This window comes from Lipotes vexillifer, unplaced genomic scaffold, assembly GCF_000442215.2.
Source record: "Lipotes vexillifer unplaced genomic scaffold, Lipotes_vexillifer_v1.1 scaffold149, whole genome shotgun sequence".
Classification (NCBI taxonomy): domain Eukaryota; kingdom Metazoa; phylum Chordata; class Mammalia; order Artiodactyla; family Lipotidae; genus Lipotes; species Lipotes vexillifer.
This window is the reverse complement of record NW_006779962.1, coordinates 3,530,264-3,549,859: the sequence shown is the minus strand read 5'-3', so window position 1 is coordinate 3,549,859 and position 19,596 is coordinate 3,530,264. Positions and strand designations below refer to the sequence as shown.

The 19,596-nt window shown below is 60.2% G+C and overlaps 1 protein-coding gene across 1 annotated transcript in view; it reads right to left on the bottom strand.

Annotated features, from left to right (window-relative positions):
• FIBCD1 (fibrinogen C domain containing 1) overlaps positions 1-16,271 on the bottom strand; it is a 31,244-nt gene extending 14,973 nt beyond the window's left edge. The window contains exons 1-4 of the mRNA XM_007453127.1: positions 15,928-16,271; positions 6,182-6,661; positions 2,374-2,533; positions 1,827-1,963 (exon numbers count right to left, since the gene is read on the bottom strand). Of these exons, the coding sequence (XP_007453189.1) occupies positions 1,827-1,963; positions 2,374-2,533; positions 6,182-6,661; positions 15,928-15,999 (849 nt within the window). The 5' untranslated portion in view covers positions 16,000-16,271. The remainder of the gene's footprint in view (positions 1-1,826; positions 1,964-2,373; positions 2,534-6,181; positions 6,662-15,927) is intronic.
• Between the last annotated feature and the right edge of the window lie 3,325 nt (positions 16,272-19,596).

Below are 19,596 nucleotides of genomic sequence, written 5' to 3'. Positions count from 1 at the left end.
TCCTGCTGACCCCGCACGTGTTCCCTTTGCCTGGAACACCGTTCTTGCCTCACCCCCCAGAGCTCCAAACTCCCAGTGCAAAAGCCTCTCTGGTAGCCCCAGGTGGCGTGAGGGGCTCCACAGCCCTCACACAAGTCAGCTGATTCGCCCAGCTCCCCGGCCGGCAGCTTGCTGCGGAATCTTCTGGCCTGTGGCTGGCGCCCTGTGGTTGAGTCCATGAATTGACAAGTGACACCATGTGACAGTCAGTTCCACGGACTTGCGTGAGGCTGGGCTGCATATTTGCTGGGTGGCCTTGAACAAATCTCTTGCCCTCTCTGAGGCTGCCCGGCTGGCCTCCAGGAGTTGGAGGAGGGCTGGCACAGTGCCAGGCAGGGCCATGGTATATAAACTGTAAAGTGTCCCTCAGGGGGCAGGGATGCTGAGCCACATCCTCTCCCAGGCCCGGCCAGCTCTCTGGGAAGCAGGCTCCGGTTGACGTGTCCGGCCCCAGGCATCCTGTCCACCGGTGTTGGCACTTGAGGCCCGGCAGTTTGGACATGGAGCCTAATGAGGATGGATGGTATCGGGGTCCAGAAAGGCGGCGGCCAGCTCCCTCCCAAGCAATTGGGTTTCCGAGTGATTCCGTGTGGCAGGGAGGTAAGCCCGACAGACGCCCAGAGGTATCTGGGACGAGATTGCTTTTGACGGAATCCCAAACGGATATTAACGTCTATCGGCCTCGCAAGCGCTTCTCAGCTGAGAATGGCCTTTCTTCCAGGCCAGCTGATCCAGATGTCTGAGAGGGAGGGCTGAGCAGGCCGGTGCACCTCATCGACTCCCCTCTAATCGGCCCCGAAGCCCGGGCCCGAGGAATTACCCGCCTCCCTGCCCCAGTCCTGACTGACTTCCCAGGAGACTGGCTTCAAGTCCACTGGAGTGGAAGATGCATGGCCCAGGCCGGCGTCTTGGTGTTTCATTTAGCCTGTCCTAACCCTTAACTCTGATTTCTGGGCTCTGACTGGTGCATTGGAGCTGTTCTGCCCGCCAAGGGGTTCCCAGACACAAAGGCCATACCTCAGATGTTCCGAGTTAGGAAAACAAAAGCGCTTTTAGGCCCAGAATGTGAATCCAGTACACTTAAACTCTCTCCTCTGGAGCTCGAAGAGAAGTTTAGAGGTGTGTCTGTCTCGGGGTCCTTGGGGGATTCTCAGCGGCTCTCCCACCAGCTCCTAACAGCAGGCCCCGCCCCCCGAGAGCATCTGCTTGCCCCCGCCCACCCGCCTCGCTCCGGCCTCCCCGTCTCGCCTCCTGCTTGGATGGTTAACGATGTTGCCCTCACCCTTGCATGCCACCATGCAGCCCCCAGGCATTTTTGCTTTGTGGCTACGTTCCCCGCCCCGCGAAGGCAGAGTTGAACAATTGCGACAGAGACCGTGGGAGACCAGTGGGTGGACCCTGCTCTAGAAGGGGCTTCCCAGCTGGCAGATCTGGAGACGCCTAGGTCTTCAAGCCAGGGCCTCTGCCCCACCACCTCCACCCCTTTCTCCTGGCACTGGGGAGGTCTCAGGGCCACCTACGGCTGTCTCATCCCTGCCATTCCATTGCTCCCACTTCCCTCCCAGGCAGGAACCAGAAGGTGCAAGGAAATCATGATGGCTCCTTGCCGGGAGACCACCAGGGTCTCTGCTCAGGCCAAGGGTGGAAGGCTGGGTGAGAAGCCTCTCAGAGCACCCTAGGTTCATGTGCACAGCCTCCTGGGTCACCCCAGGGTCTGCCCTGACCATCTGCAGGGCCCAAAGGAAGTGGGGCCTGGCCAAGCTGGCCACACAGCCCCGGAGACTCACCGTCCAGCCCCCACCGTCAGTGTGCATGTCACAGTAGACCTGGAAGCCGGCAGGGTCGTGTGTGGGGAAGACAGAGTAAACACCGTCCTCCTGCTGTCCACTCAGGAGGACGTCCAGACAGTCGCGTGGCCGAGAGCCTGAGACAGGGAAGGCCGTCAGGGCACTGGGCCTGGCACCCGTGTCCCCCCGCCACAGCCCCCCGCACCGTCCCCGGGTCTCTCTGACTTGTCTGTCCATCCAGCAATGTCAAGTGGGCTCTAGAGCACTGGCCTTGGGGTCTGACCGTGGTCCTGCCTCTCCCTGGGTGAATCTGGTGAGTGAGCACCCTCTCTGAGCCTCACTTTCCTCATCTGGAAAATGGGTACAATGAGCTCCGCCTCATCAGGCTGGGAGAGGGGTCAACAGGAGGGTGTAGGTAGGGCGCTCAGTGCTGCCCAGCAGCAGGAAGTCCTCAGCAAACAGCAGCAGTGTTTCCTTGTTACTGGGGCAGGTGGGGACGAGCCTGGGTACCCAGGTCACCCAAGGAAGGCAGCCCCACCCCACTCACCGTTGGCGCAGCCCCGGGGCCGTGATCCCCTGGCAGGCGCCCTCTGAAGGTCAGCCTTGACGTGGGGCCGGCCCAGCCCTCGGTCCCTCTGCAAGGCGTCCAGGACGTCACTGACAGAGTTCACTAGGTGAGCCATGTGGCCTTGGCTCTCGGAGAGAAGCTGCAGAGCACAGGGGTGGGTGGAGCCCTGGGTGGGTGGGGCTCTGGAAGGGTGGAGCACCGGGGTGGGTGGAGTGCCAGGGTGGCAGGGGCTCTGGTGGGCACACAGCCATCCCAAAGGTGGAGGTGGGGTCCTGGTGGGATGGCAGCCCCTGCCCTACTCTGGCCCCCATCCGAGGCTGTCTCAGCCCCAGTGCTCAGAGGGCAGGGGCTCAGGTGGGAGGAGACAGAGTGGCTTTAGCAGACACCTGTGCCCCCGCTGCCCCCAGGCCCTGTGCTTCATCCATTTCTGCGGCTTCAGCCCAAGTGAGCTGACTAAAGGAGGCCCTGATGCTCAAAACCCCAACTCACGCACTGGCCAGTTACACAGCTACGGGTGAGTGATTAACCAAGCCTCAAAACGGGGCTAACCTGGCCTCCCTGGCCCAAGTGCTATGGGGACCGGTGACAACGTGGGGAGTACCTAGCACAGCGTGGGGCCCACAGCAGGCACTCAGTACTCAGTACCTGGGTTCCCACCTCACTGCAAGGCACCTTCCAGGTTACAAAACACCTTCACCCAACGTCTCTTCTGACCCCCCAGCGAGGCTGTGAAGGCAGGGGTGATGGGTCTGCACTGGACAGGTGGGGCCCTGGGGACTGCACTCCCACCCATGCCCCATGGCTTTGACTTTCCAGGTCCCTCTGGTGTCCACCCCTTCACCTGCCCCCCACAGTGTTGCCAGGAGGGAGGGCTTGAGGCGTCATACGCTTGTTACAAATGGGGAAACTGAGGCCCAGAAGGAGAGGTCCCCCGGGCTGCCTGGCAGGAAAGGAACGCTATGGGACCCTGAGGAGGGGAGACAGGGTCACGGGCAGGCTGCAGCCAGCGGGCGTGGAAGCAGGCTGGGTCTTTACACACTGAATCCGTCACCTGCCAGATAATAATAGCTCGTTCAAAGAAGGAAAGCAGAAATATACAGCGCCGGCAGTTTACAAAATATGATTCTCGGCTTGTCTGGAAGCAGAGGCCCTGCAAAGCTTTTAGTTGCCCTGTCAGTTTCTCCTCGACTGAGCAGATGATTCAGTGGGGCTGAGGCCTTGGGGAGAGGCTCTGAGAGGGGCGGAGGGAGCATCGGGGCAGGGTGGTGGGTTTCTCCCTGGGCTCTACTGCAGGGTCCAGTAGACAGGCCCTGTTGGGGGAGCCCTACAGAGGGATGCAGGCTGCCCCAGGGAGCAGGGGCAGGGGGCTACCCTGCAGGGTGTGGGCAGCAAAGATCACCGGGAGCATTGGTTAAGTCAAATCAGTACTGCCCATCCTTCTGTGACAATGCAGACATGCTCGAGAAACTCAGGCACGGCTGGCTCTTGCTAACGGGCAAGGAAGACCTCAGTTTAAACCAGCAAATGATTAAAGTTGAAAATGTACATATAAACATGCCCGGAATTAATGGGGAAAGTCAGTCCCTGCTCGCTGAGCCGCACAGATGCATTAAAGAGGAATTGGCAGCTTTTAGAGGCAGTGAAATCGGAGTTGCTGCTTCCAGCACTTCTCAGTTGTTTGAGTTTAAACAAAGCCGAGCCTCAGTCTGTCACCCCGTAGAATGGGGTAATGATCCCCACCTCCTAGGGCTATTGTGCTGCACAGTGCTTATTAACACCCGGTGTGGACCCAAAAAAAGATTTTCAGTGGCGGTCCCCCATGGGCTGAAACTTCAGTTTACAAACAATTTCCACCATCATAATAAAAGAGCTGCTGATGTGCAGACAGCCCCTCTCACGTGCCATACGCCAGCCGAGCCCTGTACAGCCACGAGCTCCAGCATCCTATCAGATATGGACTGTGCTATCCCTGTGTTACAGGTGAGGAGGCCCAGCCCAGGGAGGGCACCTGACATGCCCAAGGTCCCACAGCTGGTACTTGGTGGAGCCTTTACTGTGCTGACTCCAATCGTGAGGAGAGAACCTCTCAGCTCTTCCGCTCCCGGGCCAGCGGGCCTCCGACATCCGTGCGCATGTGTCACCCGGGTGGGTGCTTGTTGAACTACTGGGACCCTGGCGGGGTTTGGGGGTGAGGTCTAGGGACGTATCTTTTAACAAGCAGCTCTGGAGACTCTGGGCATTGCTTTGAAAAACCTGGGTCTGGGCTGATCAGCTAAGGGTCTGGGCAGCTTGTAGAAGGGGAAATAGGAGCTATGGTGACCTAACTCTGCAAGACACATGGTCTCTGAAAACACCTGGAGTCTGTGGGAAATGAGTCAAATTAAACACTCTTGTGAGAAGTAAATATATCAGGTAAGCCAAGGCACTGCTGGGTCCCAGAAGAGCTGTTAGTCTCACAGGAACAGCTCTAGGCCTCCGCACGGGTGGGCGGGTGGGAGACCCCGGGCCCCGCCCCACAATCCTCCACCCCTGCCCTAAGGGTGAGCGTTTGCGGGCGGGCCTGGCTGACCAGGGGCTGAGCCATGTGGAGAGTGCGGTGGGGCACCCAGAGCCCCCCAAACGTCTGGAGGTCTCCCCGAGCCCTGCTGATGAGGGCGAGGATGCTGCAGATGGAGGGGGGGACAGCAGGAGGGCAGCTGAACACCCCACCCAAGGATGGGGAAGCCGCCTTCCCATCAGTCACCCAGACAGGATGAGGAAGACTGTAATTTCTCCAGCTGCAGCCTTCAGAGGGAGGGAAAAGGCCCACTGCTCTTGAGCTGTTGGGTGACCGAATGCCTGGTCATCTCGGGTGTCTGGAAGGGGCTGGGACCAATGGCAGTGGTTGGGCTCACCTCCCAGTCCCTAAGGACCTAAGTCACGGGGGGCATGGGGTACAGGGCTGGAGGCTGGGCAGTGCTCCAGAGGCCAGATGCCAGGCCTGAGTCTGGACAAATCACTGTCCCACTCTGGGCCTCAGTTTTCTCTTCTGGAAAATGGCAGAGGGCCAATGAGATGATCCTGAATCTCCGATCCTATGAAGGGGGAAGTTCTTGCTGGTGCACAAGGCGTGGTCAGTGCTGGAAACCCTTCACCCAGATCTACCTGGTGCTTGCTGGGACCTGGCTCGGCTCTGGGAGGGGGTGGGCGCGGGGGTGGGATGGAGGTGGTGAGGACAGTCTGCGGGTCTGGTTGAGCTCCTCAACTGGTCCTTCCTTCCCTGGAAAGCTGTGGGCATCAAATGGCAGTGAACGGGGGGATCTGGGGAGGGGGTGCAGCTCTCTCTGGCCACGTGGCACAACTGGGGGGAGGGCTTGCCACTGACGAGCCACATGACCTTGAACCTCCATTAGCCTGACGGAGGCCATGTCCTGCCTTGCCGGTGTCTCACCTGCTCTGGAGCGCCTGGGAAGCCCCTCCAGCCCTGTACCCCATGCCCCCCGTGACTTAGGTCCTTAGATTTGACTCGACTGTTGGATGCCATGGATGCTACACAAATACTCAGGTCACCAGGAAGGCATTCAGGTAAAGGTTTGAATCCTGGCCACACCAGCTGTGTGGCCTTGGATGAGACTCTCACCTGCCTGAGCCTCATTTGCTAGTCCGTAGACGGGAATGGCCACAGCCCCTGGCCCCGGGGCACTTGGGGATTGAGTGATGCCGCGGGCCTCAGACACCCAGCGGGGCCGGCGTGCCCCTGACTCCCACCACCCCTGCCCAGACCCCGAGGCGCAGAGCCCACCCTTACCTGGATGAAGCGGCCCTGCTCGCTCTGCAGGGTGCTGAGCCCCTGGCCCAGCATGCTGTGCCCCTTCCGCAGCCCCACGCACTCCGCCTGCAGCTCCGAGGCCCGGGCCAGCAGCCGGGGGAGCTGGTCAGCCAAGGTGTCCAGCAGTTCCCGCTCCTGTTGCCCCGCCAGCCACGGCTCAGGCTGGCGCTGGCTCAGCGCCCGCAGCACAGAGGCCTGGGCGCCCTCCAGGCGGGCGAAGCCGTCGGCGAGGTCAGGGCAGCGCGGGTCGATGAGGATGTTGAGGCGCGAGGCGTCGGCCCTGTCCACGGTGACCAGGGCGCTGTTGGCACCGGCTGGCCCGGTGCTGACGAGGGGCGGGGGTGCCGTGCCCGGCGCGTGGGCGTGGTTCAGGAAGAGCACAGCGCCGGTGACGGCCACGGCCAGCAGCACGGCCAGGGACAGCAGCACGGTGCACAGCGCGTAAGTGCAGCTCGGCCGCTGTGGGGCACATGGACACAGAGACAGAGGGACAGACGGGAGAGAGGGGGGGCAGCATCAGGGGCAGACCAGGGCCTCCAGCTCTGCCTGGTGAGGAGGGCCCAGGCAGCCCTAGGATGGGGCCTCTGGCCTTTGTGAGGCCTGGACGAGGCTCAGAGGGTCCCCTTCTTGGGGATGGGGGAAGGGAGTCACACAGAGATGAGAAACAGAGTCCCAGAGGGGAGACAGAGACAGGAACACACCAAAGGTAGCAAGATGGAGAGAGCGAAAGTTGTAGAGAGACAAAGATGGAGAGGATGACAAGAGAAACAGAGGCAGAGCCGGGGAGACAGATGGAGAGAGTGGCACCCTTCCCTCGCTGCCTCTGCCCTGGCCCATGTGGCCTGCCTGGGGTAGGCACATCTCCCCATGTGGAGCCCTCCTGGGTCTAGTAAGGGTGGGAGGTGGAGACTCCCACTTTGCAGCCAGACGGGCTGGACTCAGGTCCCCAAGCTGTCATGTCCTGCGGGGTGACCTTGGGTGAGGGACTTCACCCCCCTGAGCCTTGTTGTCCTCATCTGGAAAATGGGGGCAATAATGACATGCCCACCCCATATGCAGGTATCCGCCGTGCAGACTCAGGAAGAGAGCTGTAACGGTGACAGCAGCGATGCTACAAATCATTGCGCTGTCTCAGCGGAATGAGTGCCTTGGGGTCACGGGCGCCCGTCACTGAAGGTCCCTTTCAACCCAGAGCACCCACATCCCAATTCCTGAGGCCGTTGCAGGCGCACAAGGCTGCCACGAGTCCCCAGGCAGAGGGTGGCCACCTGAGCATCTCCCCTCCCCCTTTCCTCTCCTTCCTCCTCCTCCCTCCACCTCATCACAAAGCACCCCCTCCACCCGCCAGACCCAGTAGGGACTAAGTACAAAGCAAGCTGCAACCCAGTGCAGCTTGTGATTAAAGTAGGCACCATGATGTACAGCAAATCCAGACTCGCTGGACCGAATCACGCATGGCCCAAAGGGAGCTTGCAAAGCGATCACTGAGCATTGGACACACGGGGAGACTGAGGCCCAGAGAGGGCCAGGGGCTTGCAGTCACACAGCAGATTAGAAACAGAGCTCAGACTGGACCCTCAGCCTCCTGCCTCCTCCCCAGGGCCAGGCATCTCCTACCACTGAATTTCCCCACATTTTCAACTTTCTGAATCCGAGACACATCTTTAAATGGGTTAGTATATTAAAGCACTTGGAGCCGTGCCTGTCATGCTGTGTTTATGCAATAAATATTAGCGGCTTTTATTATCTCATGATCAATGTGCACAGGGCATCTGGAGGTGTTGGGTTTTTTATTTTCCACCCAAAGTGCTATTTCTGTGTCACTGATGCTAGGATGTACCTTCCCTGTTTTGTTTTTTTCCCCTCACATTTTAACATCTCCGACGTTTGGGGGGAATCTTACAATTGTAATTGACAACCTTCCTTTCTTTCTTGGTGATATATAAAATAGCCTCTTACATCCCGCGTTTTACTATGAGAAAATATGGTACAGCAAACAGCTTCTTTTCCATAAATTCAAATTCTACAAGTAAGTCCTGAATCTCCTACTTGGCACCAGAGGAGGATGAGGAAAGGGGTCTGTGTTGTTGGCAACACGAGCGAGAGGATTCCTTAGCCTGTCGCTGCAGGGATGGGATTCAACACTCCACCCTTCCCCTCTCCACCCCTGCCCAGGCCCCGGGGGCACATCCATCCTGGGCTCCCCACACCTACGTGATTTACTCCAGCCAGACCCTAAGGTGTCGTCAGCTCCGCACAGGCCGCTCCCCCAGCCCGAGACATCCGTCGCCTCTGCTTCTCTTCCACTGGCCTGAACTGGATCTCTTCCTTCAGGGCTCAGCTGGATGTCACCTCTTCCAGGACTGTTTCCTCAGCCCTTCTCCAGGTGTGGGTGGGGCTCTCCCTCGGTGTTCCCACAGCCCTCCCTCCCCCCACGGTGGCATTTACCAATACAGTCATCACCTTTGACTTCATTCATTCACTCAAACACCCGTTCAATATTCCTCAGGGTCCCCATGAGCCAGGCTCCAAGCCAGTCCCTGACTGGGGGACAATGAGGGAAAATCACCCCAGCCCTGCCCTGAGGGAACGCATGTCCCGTAGACTATGATTCTTACCCTCTTTGGGGGCACGGATCCCCTTGGGAATTTGGGGATTTGATGAAAGCTGTGGATACAAGGAAATCTGGGACTTGGGGGCCCACAATGCCCAGGTCCAGGAAACCTGCCCTAGACCATGAGCCCCTCCACCCCACAAAAGGCACAGAGCGGCTGGTTGTTGGGCTGATGGAGGGACAGGCAGATGGACTAGGTCATTTCTCCGTGACCCTGCTGGCTTGGGGAGGAGGCAAAGGCCCTGGGACCTACGGTGCTTGGCAGGGCAGAGGCCATAACCTCCACGCGGAGCCCTGTGCCCACCTGGGATGGCCTGGCAGAGAATGAAGGCCACCTCCAGGCTGCCCCATCCCTGTCACTGCGGGTCAACACGTTCCACACGGGCAGGCACTGCCTTATCACCGCTAATCCTTGAGAGCGAACTGTGCTCCTGCCACTGAAACCTCCAACACCCCCGTGCTGTGGATGGATTCATTTTGCAGATGGGAAAACTGAAACTCAGAGAGAGAGGACCCTTGCCCAAGGTCACATGGGAGGCAAGCGGCAGAGCCAGCATTTGAACCCAGGCCCGGGTGACTCTGGAATCGCCCATCGGTGCCGAGACTCCTTGCTGAGCCATCTGACCCCATTCCTGCCTCTGCCAGAAGTGTGACTGGGACAAACCCTGTGTGACAGACCTGTGTGACCCTGTGTGACAAACCCTGTGTCAGCAAGTAAGTCCCTGTCAGGCCCCTCCCGGAGTCCGCTGGGAGACACCTTGCCCCGAGCCGCTCTGAGCGACGTCCTCCACTGAAGAGCGTAAAGGTCCCCAGCTGGCGAGGCAGAGTGGCCGGCCTCGTCCCTCCTGTGTCCCAGGATCCCAGCCCTCTCGGCATCCACTTCCACCCCAGGCCCTTGGTCCCTGGCGGGAAGACAGAGGGCACAAGGGAGGGGAGGGGCTGGAGAAGGCTACAAGGTGTCCCCTGAGGGGCAGGGGGACGACGAGCCTGGAGATGAGCAACAGGCCACTCAAAGATGACCTTTAACATGAGTGCTGTTCGCTTTTATAGGCTGCTGCTTACGTGCCTTGCAAAGAAATCTGCCCGAGATGATAAGGGGGGCTTCAGGCGTGAGCAGCCCAGCGGAGCGTGCGGGGGTCTGGCGCTCACTCATCAGCCCTTGGCTGGGGCAGACTGGATGCCCACACCCCTGGGATCTGCGGGAGGCGGGAGGATGCACACAGGGCCCCCGCCTCTCAGGGGCAAGGTGCCTGGAGATCGGGAAGGTATCCCAGGCGGTGAGCCTCAGAGGAACCAGGGTCTGAGACCCACTGCTGGCACTAAACACCTGTGTGAGCTCCCGGCTGGAGAGATGTGGCTTTGTCCCCTGTGTGACCCCCAGTGCTGGCCCACGGTCCAAGGCTGACCGGGAAGTCCCAGCCAAGGGGAGGACAAGATGGGCTCGTGCCAGGGGAGGTGGGGGGCAGGAAGCCCCACAGCTGCCTCGGTTGAGGGGTGGCATCCGTCCCAGCTGCCTCCTCTGAGTTCCCAGCCTCCAGAGGTGGCCATGGGGTCTGGCGGAGGCCAGGAGAGCTCTGGAGGAAGGGGCTCACGGCCACCGTGCTCCACCCAGCCCGCACCCCGTCTTCCTTGTTTTTTAAGGAAGCGGGGTCGTGGCCCCTTGGGTAGGCTGAGACTACACTCCTTGTACCAAAGTGGGAAGAAGGAAGTCTCCCCACTGGGGGAGGCCAGGCAAGGCTGCTCCCAGCCCCCCATCTCCTAGGCACACCCCAGCCACTGGCAGCATGGCTGTTCATCGTGGCAGAAACACACTGTGCGGCTTTGGACTGGGAAAACCAAGGGGGGAAACCAAGGGGGGAAAACCCAGCAGGGACTCAGAGCTGCACATGGGCTCATGGATCATGCAGGGGGCAGGCAGCCCAGCCCCTGCCCAGCCTAGAGCCCCTGGGGGAGTCTTCCTTGCCTCTCCCCAGGAGCCCACATCTGCTCCCACGGCCAGGCAAATGACTCCTGACCTGGGCTGGACTCTGATCCCCTGACCCTGGCAGAAGGGGGATCCCAGAGACCCCTTAAAATGAGGAGCTGGATGTTCTGCTCAAAACTTTGGGGTCCCAAAGACTTGGGAAGAGGGCTCGTTGGCTTGTTCTATGAGCCCTGAGGGAGAGTGCCCTGTCCCGTCTCTTTCTTTTCTTTTTTTTTTTTAATAAATTCATTTATTTTATTTATTTAATTTTGGCTGTCTTGGGTCTTCGTTGCTGCGCGCGGGCTTCTCATTGCGGTGGCTTCTCTTGTTGTGGAGCACGAGCTCTAGGCACGTGTGCTCAGTAGTTGTGGCTCGCGGGGGTTTTGGAGCGCAGGCTCAGTAGTTGTGGCGCACGGGCTTAGCTGCTCCGCGGCATGTGGGATCTTCCCGGACCAGGGCTCAAACCCGTGTCCCCTGCCTTGGCAGGCGGATTCCTAACCACTGCACCACCAGGGAAGCCCTGTCCTGCCTCTTAATGTGACCTATGTTGAGGGCCATCTGAAGCCTCAGGCCACCGGGAAGGCCCTGAGGGGAGTGGCCAGAGGTGTCCTAGGGGACAAAGAGAAGGGTCTGGGAGCTGCTCACATCTGCCCCCTCCCGGAGGCTCCAAGTCCCCTAAGCTCTGTCACTCCCCAGACGGCACTCAGCTCCGGGTCCGTTTCAGATGAGGGAGGGTCTCCAGGTGTTTCTTGTGAGGGTCTTGCTCACCCTCCCCATCCCCCACAGCTCCAGGCTTCCAGCCCACGGAGCCCCAAACCAGGCTCGCTCCACCCCAAACCTGAGCCCTCCTGCGATTCCCACCCGGGGATGGCACCAGCCTCACCAGCCGCCCCCTCCAAAACCTCCCTGTGCTCCCCTCCCTCACCCCCCGCGCTCAGCCAGCACCTGGCTCTGTCCACTCCACCTCCTCTAATCCCCTGGTCCCCTGTCCCCACGCCCCCAGCCCTGCCCTGGTCCAAGCCCCGTCATCTGGTTCTACATCACCACAACCATCTCCCCATTAGCCCCCCCTGCCTCCTCCCGGCCCCGCCAACCAATTCCCCACCCGGCGGCCAGGGACACTCCTGATAGCAAAGAGCCCAGGACACTCGTGCTCAGACCCCTCCAGGGCTGCGGAGGCCCAGGAGCAGGTCCCACCCCACCTCCCCCATACCAGCCTCAGCTATAGCTGCCCTCCTCCAGCCTCCGCCTGGTGGTTCTCTGCACCTGCCTGGCTTCTGTCATTTCCCCCAACACACCTTGGTGTCCCTGGAGCACAGATCTGGCAAATGCTGTTCAGCTTAAGCATCACCTCCCCGGGGAAGTGGTCTCTGCACTCCCACCCCTGGCCTCCTGGCCTCCCCATCACAGCCACACCACTGGGCTAGCGGGTGAACTCCGTGGGGCAGCCCGTGGCCAGAGGAGGGGCCCAGGAAATAGAAGGAGAAGGAAGGAGTCCTTGACTTGTGGCCCCTGTTCTTCACTTACTTCTCCCTCCTTCTCTCTCAAGCCAGGCACAGTGACCTCAACCCAAACCCCAAGCGACAAGACAACAGAGGCGTGTATTGTTTTCTTTATAGTGCCCACCGTGGTTTGTAATAATCCCACGATGTGAGTTTGTTCCTCCCATGAGACTCTAAGCTCCCGAGGCACAGGTTCACAGCTACGTCTCCTAGATGAGGTAGGGACTCTATAAATAGTCACCGAGTGAATTAAATGCAGCAGGGTTTAGGTTAGACATCAAGAAGAACTTCCCAATGAGATTTTTTTTTTTCCCCCTTTCTGGAATGTTTTTCAAAGTTTTGAAAATATCAGGAGACATGGCCTGGGATAGTTCAGAGGTCGACCTCCCTGTGGAGTGGCTTGACTCAGGGACTGCTCAGAAAAGAGCCCTCCCTTCCCTGCAACAGGGGAGACGGTTACAGGGTGACTTCCTGCCCCACACTCCAAGACTAGGAGAATCATGTCTATTTCTAGATCCTTCTATCTGAGCAACTCCAAACTCCTGGCAAATATTCCACCGTAATCTCCTGCCCTAAGGCTGTGAGAGGCCCTTCGTTCTGCAAGGGGAGAAGGGAAGTTCTAACGAAGTTGGCACCTTGTCCAACGTCATCCAGCAAATGAGGAGCTGACGCCAGACAGGCCTGGGACAGAGCCGGCCCGAGGCTGTCCCTGAAACAGCAACACTTGGATGCAGGCCCTTCAATGGCAGTGGGTGCTGCGCATGCCCTGGGATCACGCACTGGGTGCTGGAGCCCTCTCCTTGGGAATTACATAATGTGCCTGAGTGGGCTGAGCCAAGGGCAGTCAGCGTCTCTGCCTGCATCTTCCCAATAAGGCTCATCGGCCACCCTGGAGGATCCTGGTTCAAGTCCTGGCTGCGGCTCTCTTAGCCTCAGTTTCCTCATCTGTCAAATGGGTTGATCGTTCCTGCCGCCAACCTCCCAGGGTGGTTTGACTAAGAAAGGAGAGATCTGCAAATGAACCCAGCTGGCACTCAAGAGTGGGGCATTGGCAACTCTTCTGGAGGAAGTGCCCTGTTAAAGAACCTCAGCCAGGCCCTTCTGGAGGGAACTGGGTGGTCAAGTTGCTTTCTCTGGTGGGCAAAGGGGAGATCGGGACACTGACAGCCTGTAAAAAGGGACAGGCTGCTTTAAGAGCACTCTCCTCAAGGGTGCACCGAGCTTTACAGTTTGCAAAGCACACCAGTATTTCACTCGGCCCTCGTTAATGGCCCTTGTGAAGTAAGGAGGAAGCAGGGATTGCTCTTCCCATTTTGAAGATGGTAAAGCCCAGACTCAGAGAGGGGGAGTAACTTACCCAGAGTCACACAGCATGTCAATAGTCAAGATGAAACTATTGGAGCAGCAAAGGAGGAGAGAAGGCCAGGCCCAAGGGAACCAGGGCAGGTGAGGTTCTCTCTTCCAACAGTGGGCACAGGAAAGGCCTTGTCTCATATCTGAATCTTCAGGCAAGCCTGGAGCTGGCATAGGACAGCCTGTCTATATGCTGGATCACCAAAGGAGTGGAGTGGGGAAGTGGTGCTTGATATTGGCCCAGGCCTCTGGGACCACAAGCGCTCAGCAGCCTCCAATGCCAAGGGGCAGACAGCTGGGCTCTGGCCTGGTGTCATCTGGAATATATTTTCCAGGAAGCAGCGGAAAGGCTGGGGCCTGCCCAGGAGGCCTTAAAGCCACATTTCAAATAGATCCCCCAGAAGCCACCTCCCCTTGAGACACATCAGCACTTGCTGGCTCCTCTCCCACAGTTCCTCCTGGCAGGGTTTCATGCAGTTCAATTCAGCAAATATCCCTCAGCTCCCAACCTGAGCTGCATGGAAGGACAGGAGACTGGACTCAGGGGGAGACCCCAGGATGGGGGCCCAGAAGGAGTGCATGTCTACAGGGAGCTCCTGATGGAATAGGGACTCAAGGCTAGGGAACATGGCAGGGAGAGATAAAGGCAGCTGAGCAGCACAGGCTAAATGCTGCTGGGACTTCAAGGCAGAGCCACCAGGCATCAGGGAGGGCTTCCTGGAGGAGGTGGCATCTGAGTAGGTTTTGAAGTATATGTAGGGTTTTCCTAAGTGTGTGTGTGTGTGTGTGTGTGTGTGTGTGTGTGTGTGTGTGTTTGGGGGAAGATGAGACAGCAAAGGTTTGGAAATGGGCAGTCTGGTGTGGGACCAAAGGCTGGCAAAGGACAAGATGACAAGCAACCAGTACCTGTAAGGAAACTAACGGGAAGGGAGAGCGGGCCAGGCTGGAGATGGCTTGAACAAGTCGAGGAGGTAAGACTGCTCTTGCTAAGCTGGGAGAAAGTCAGATCCCAGCAGGAGAGGACTTTTTGTCTGGGGCTGGCTTGGGTGTGCACCTGATTTAACAGAGGAATAGACCAGCCCCGGAAGACATTGGGAGAGGCTTGGGGTCAGACCTGGCTTTGAATCTTTGCTCTCCTGCTAACATGCTGTGTGACTTGGGTGCATGCCTCGACCTCTCTGAGCCACCATCCCCCTGTGACGTGGGCATGTGCATCCCTGCCTAGCCCCCAGGCTGCTGCAGAAAGTGAGATTGTGCAGACGGTTGGGAAAGGGCTTTGCAAAGTGTGGAGGCATGCCACGGCATTGTCACTCCAGACAGAATGCGCAGGCTGCCGCTCCTGGGAGTGAGGGGCCGCCAAGGCCCGCCCCTGCCACCCCCTTCCTGCCACTGCAAACAAGAACTGTTCCTTCCCCAATGACATCTGTCTGGGAGAAATTTGAAATTTAAAACGGGCAGCTCCATTATTTCCTCTCCTTGCCGAGCGGACTCCTCATCTCGCCTGCCTGCCCCAGTCCCTTGGCAGCCCAGCCTGGGGCAGCCTCAGGGCTGCCCCTCCACTCAGCTTCCCATCTCCAGCCCCCTCTCTGGCCAGCCCTGGAGCTCTGCCCTCACCCCCTTCCAGGGCACAGCCCTGGGCACCCTCCACTGCCCCTGAAGAGGCAGCAGGAAGGGTGGAATGAACAGACCTGGAGCCCAAGGATCCAGGTTCAAATCCCAGCAGAGCTGCATAGCCTCGGGCAGAAGCAACCCTCGCTGAGTTTTACTTTCCTTGTCTTAAAGCTGGAGAATCGCAATATCCAGTGTTCTTACATGAGGCAAATATTTATTGATTCTCTACTGTATGGGGTCGGTGGTAGGCTGGCTAAAGTGTGAGGATTCAGACGAGATGGGGGTGATGGGGCGCATGCCAGGCGCCTAGCACAGGGGGGGCTCAGGGTGAATACTTAGTGGTTCAGATGCCCATTGTAGAGGTGAGGAAACGGAGACTCACACTTAAGGGCCGGTGACACTGTAAACTCCATAGGTCCCCTACTGCCTCTGCGCAGATGTGCACCTGAGTCCGTTGTGGAGCAAAGGGGCTTCTGCAGGTGTGCCGCCCCCATCCGCAGCCCGAACCTCAAGTTCAAGCCTCCTATGGAGGAGGAGGGGAGGAGGGTGCCCGCCCCAACCCGGGCCTGTCGAGCCTAACGGGGGTACGCCCCAAACTCCAGCCCGGGTGCCCAGCCCGCAGGCCAGAGAGGCCACTGCCTCGCCCACCGCCCCACGTCCCCACGATCCGGGCCGCGCGTACCTGCGGCTTGTCGCGCGGCCGGTCCTCAAGTTGGGAAGCGCCGCCCACGGTCTTCCACCGGTCGTTGACCATCTTCCGGCAGGACTGGCGGGGACGCCGGGCGAGGCGCGCAGCTGCGGAGCGCAAAGGCGCCGACGTGGGCGCGGGCTCGGACGAGGGGCGCGTTCTGCTCGCCGGCTTCCCGCCTCGGTGCCCAGCGCCGGGGCGGCCCGGGCCAGCGGGCGTGCGTGTGCGGGTGTGCGAGTGTGTGTGCCTGCCGGCGTGTGCGCGGGTGTGTGCGGGCGACAGCGGGAGCGGAAGCGCGAGAGCCGCCGGCCGCCAGCCGCCTGCCCGCCGCTCGCGCTGCGCGCCGTCCCCGCTCCCGCCTCCCGCGCCTCCCCCTGCGCGCTCCTCTCCCTCCTCCCTCCTCCCTTCCTCCTTCTCAATCTCCGTGTCTTTTTTGTCTCGTACCCTCTTTGCCTTTTATTGCTCCCCCGGTCTCCCTCTGACACACACGCACACACTGCGGACGGCGATAAACTCCACCTCCCCAAAGCCTAATAAAGAGGAGGCAGACCGGCCCAGACCCCCGGGCCCAGCCCGGAGGGCAGTAAACAGCCGCGGGCAGCCAGGCCCTCGCCGGCTCCGGAGGAGGCCGAGAGCCCCTGGGGCCGCCTCCTCGCAAACTTCCTCCCGGGCCGGACCCGCGCCAACTCACCGTGCGCGGGGGGCGCGGCGCCGGGCGGGCCCCGTGGGCGCCCGGGATGGGCCGTCGGGCGTGTCTGGGGAGCGGCGCCGCGCTCCTCCTGGCCGCCTCAGGGCGCTGGGCTCACCCTGAGACCCGGGCTGGGCCTGGGGTGTGGGCCGGCCGGCGTGCCCCCCCTGCCGGTCTCCGAGGTCTGGGTCCGGACCCCGGGACCAGTGCGTCCAGTCCCGGAGTCTCCAGCCACCAGGGACCGCCCCCTCCGGACCCCGACCCGCGAGCCGGCTCAGGGGGCGCTTCGGCCACAGTCGGTAGACCTGTGTCCCGGCGCTCGCGGACGGTGAGCCGGCCCGACGCCTCCCAGCCCAGGCGGCCCGCGGGCTGAATGGGGGTCTCCGCCGCCGCGGCAGCCGCCGGCGCCGCGGTCTCGAGTACGAGCGGCTCCGCGCTCTGCCGCGCTCCCGGCCGATCGCCCGCGTTTCCCGGGCGCGCCCCGCGCTGCCTCAGCCCCCGCCTCCTCCTCTGCCCGGGAGAGGAGCGATTTGTGCCGGGAGAGGTTTCTTAGTCGCCCCTTTCCATCGGCAGCACTTTTAAAAGCATTTAATCCGCCCAGTGCAGCCTTCAGAGGTAATTGACAAAGTCCTTAATCTGCGCTCTTAACGAGCTGCTATTGTGGCTTCTGACCTGGAGGCGCCCACACGACCCGACGCCGCGTTCCTGACGGGCCGCCCCCTCCCCGGGCCGCCTCGGGCGCCTGACCGACTGCCACCCCCGTCCCTCTCTGCGGGCCCCTTATCTTCTGCTCCCCCAGCTTCAGAATAGACCCCCCTATTCCCTGCCCCCCGCTTCTCCCCAAAGCTGTTTCCCGGCTCCCAGGGCGCCTTGGCCCGCCACGCTGTTCCCTGGCACCATCTTCGTCTCTCTCCTGCCGGCTGCCAGTCTGTCGCCCCATCGTCTTCCCCCTCCCGGCCCCTCACGGATGCAGCAGACTACCTGGGGGTGGGGGTCCGGGGCACTCCCTGCCCCTTGCCACCTAAGCGGACTGTCACTCACCCAGAGAAGCTGGGTTCACAACCTGCCAGCTGTTTGTCCCCAGCCCCCTCTTCCTTCCAGGGCTGCCTGCCGGCCTCACCTGCTGCCCCACCCCCTCTGCCCCAAGGGAGGCAGCCCAGCGACCCGGAGTGGGTCCCACGGCACTAGCTGGGAGTCAGGGGACCCGGGTTGGAGTCCTGGCCCCATGGCTCTTTCTGGATGGCATCTCTCCCCGGAGGCCTTTCCTGTGGCTTAAAGCGATTGGCAGGTGATGGCTTGGGCCATCAGGCTTGGGTAGAGGGGTGTAGTAGAAAGCACGGGGCCCTGGCCAGATGGCCTGGGGCAAGCAGCTGTGCCTCTGAGCCTCAGTTTCCCCATGGATGCTAAAAGGTTAACAGCACGTTCTTCAGAAGGGCTCTTGTGAAGTTCTGAGAGATAGTGCATTGAAACACCTGAGCAACTTTCCCACTATGACTTGGGCAGATTTCCTGTCTCCTCCAAGCCTCAATTTTCTCACTGAATAAGAAATCACAGTCTCCCCCTTCTAAATGGGGGAATTGTGAGGTTTGTAGGCATGAGGATGGGACTGCAAATCGATTCCAGTTTGGGGAGAGGATGTAAACTCCAGAGGTGTCTATGCACAGACAGAAGACCACCCTGGGGGGACCCTGAACTGCGATTCTAAGTGTTGGGAGGGATACTAAGGACCAAAAGAGTTTCAGGGTATCTGCTCTGGGTGGGCGGGGAAGGCGTCCTGGAGGAGGGGTGTGAGCCAGGCTGTGAGGGTGGGAACAAATGGATGTTGGGGGGGAAGGCATTTTGTGAAGCCAAAAAGCAAAGGCAGAGGATGGAGAGCGACAGTAGCCTGCACGGGCAGGTGCCAACCGGAGGCCGCTGGCTGGAGTATCGCCTCCCAGGCCTGCAGAAGGGCGGTAGGACAGCTAAGCGGGGGCCACCTAGCGGCTCCTCCTGGCACTGTTTGCTGTCAGGCTGTCTCACATGCTCGGCCATAGACTCCTCACTTTCCTGCCCGCGGGGCTGTGGTGAGTGCATGTGTCGGCGTGGTCTTCACCCATCACCCCCTCTGTGATGAGGTCCCTGCTCAGCCCCCCAGAAGAACAGTCAGCCCTGGCGCAACTCTGCCAGGAGCCTGCAGGCGTTTGCTCAGCGCCTTACACACTGCCCTCACCTGACACGCTTGGGGTGGTGTCTTGGGGAGGGGAGGGGCCACCCTGTTCAGCGGCCCAAGGAGATCTCAGTGAGCAAAAGTGCAGCTGACCCTGCAGAGGGGACAGCGCCCCGCCCTCTGATTTCCTTTGGACAAAGTTGGTGTCCACAGAGCCCCAGGGATCAACCCACGTGTGCTCAGCGGGATAGAGTGGGATCAGGGCTTTCCAGCCAGCCCAAGACAGGGCATTCCAGGAACCAGCCAGGACCTCAGGGGAGCCGGAACCCAGGACCCCCCAGGCTGCTCTGGAGCCCCAGCCGCCCACTCCCTGCGCATCCACTCACCCTTCTCCCTCGGGCTCACCGATTCCCCATGTTCTTGTCTTTCCTGCCCGTGGCCACATAGGTGTGATGGCCCCACCAACAGAAAACTCTCATCTGGGATTTTTAGTTTAAATTCCAGAGAGACGGGCTGTGATTCGACCTACTCATCCTTTGGAGCCAGGACATATCAATCATAGGTCATCAGCCGGCCAAAGACAGCTGTCCTTGGTCAGGTGCCCACCATAGTCCAAAGGAGGGCATGGCTGTGGGACCCTGACGCAGGGCTCCCCCCTTAGCAGGGAGTGGGTACAGGGCAGGCAGTGAGACCTGCCAACATGAGGAAGGTGGAAAGGAAGAGAGCCTTCTCATCAAGGAGATGAGAAGGAGTGTCCAGAGACACTGGGTGACAGCATTCAGGTTACTTCTGTTTGACTGGCTGTGATCCGTTGCCCATCTTCCCTACA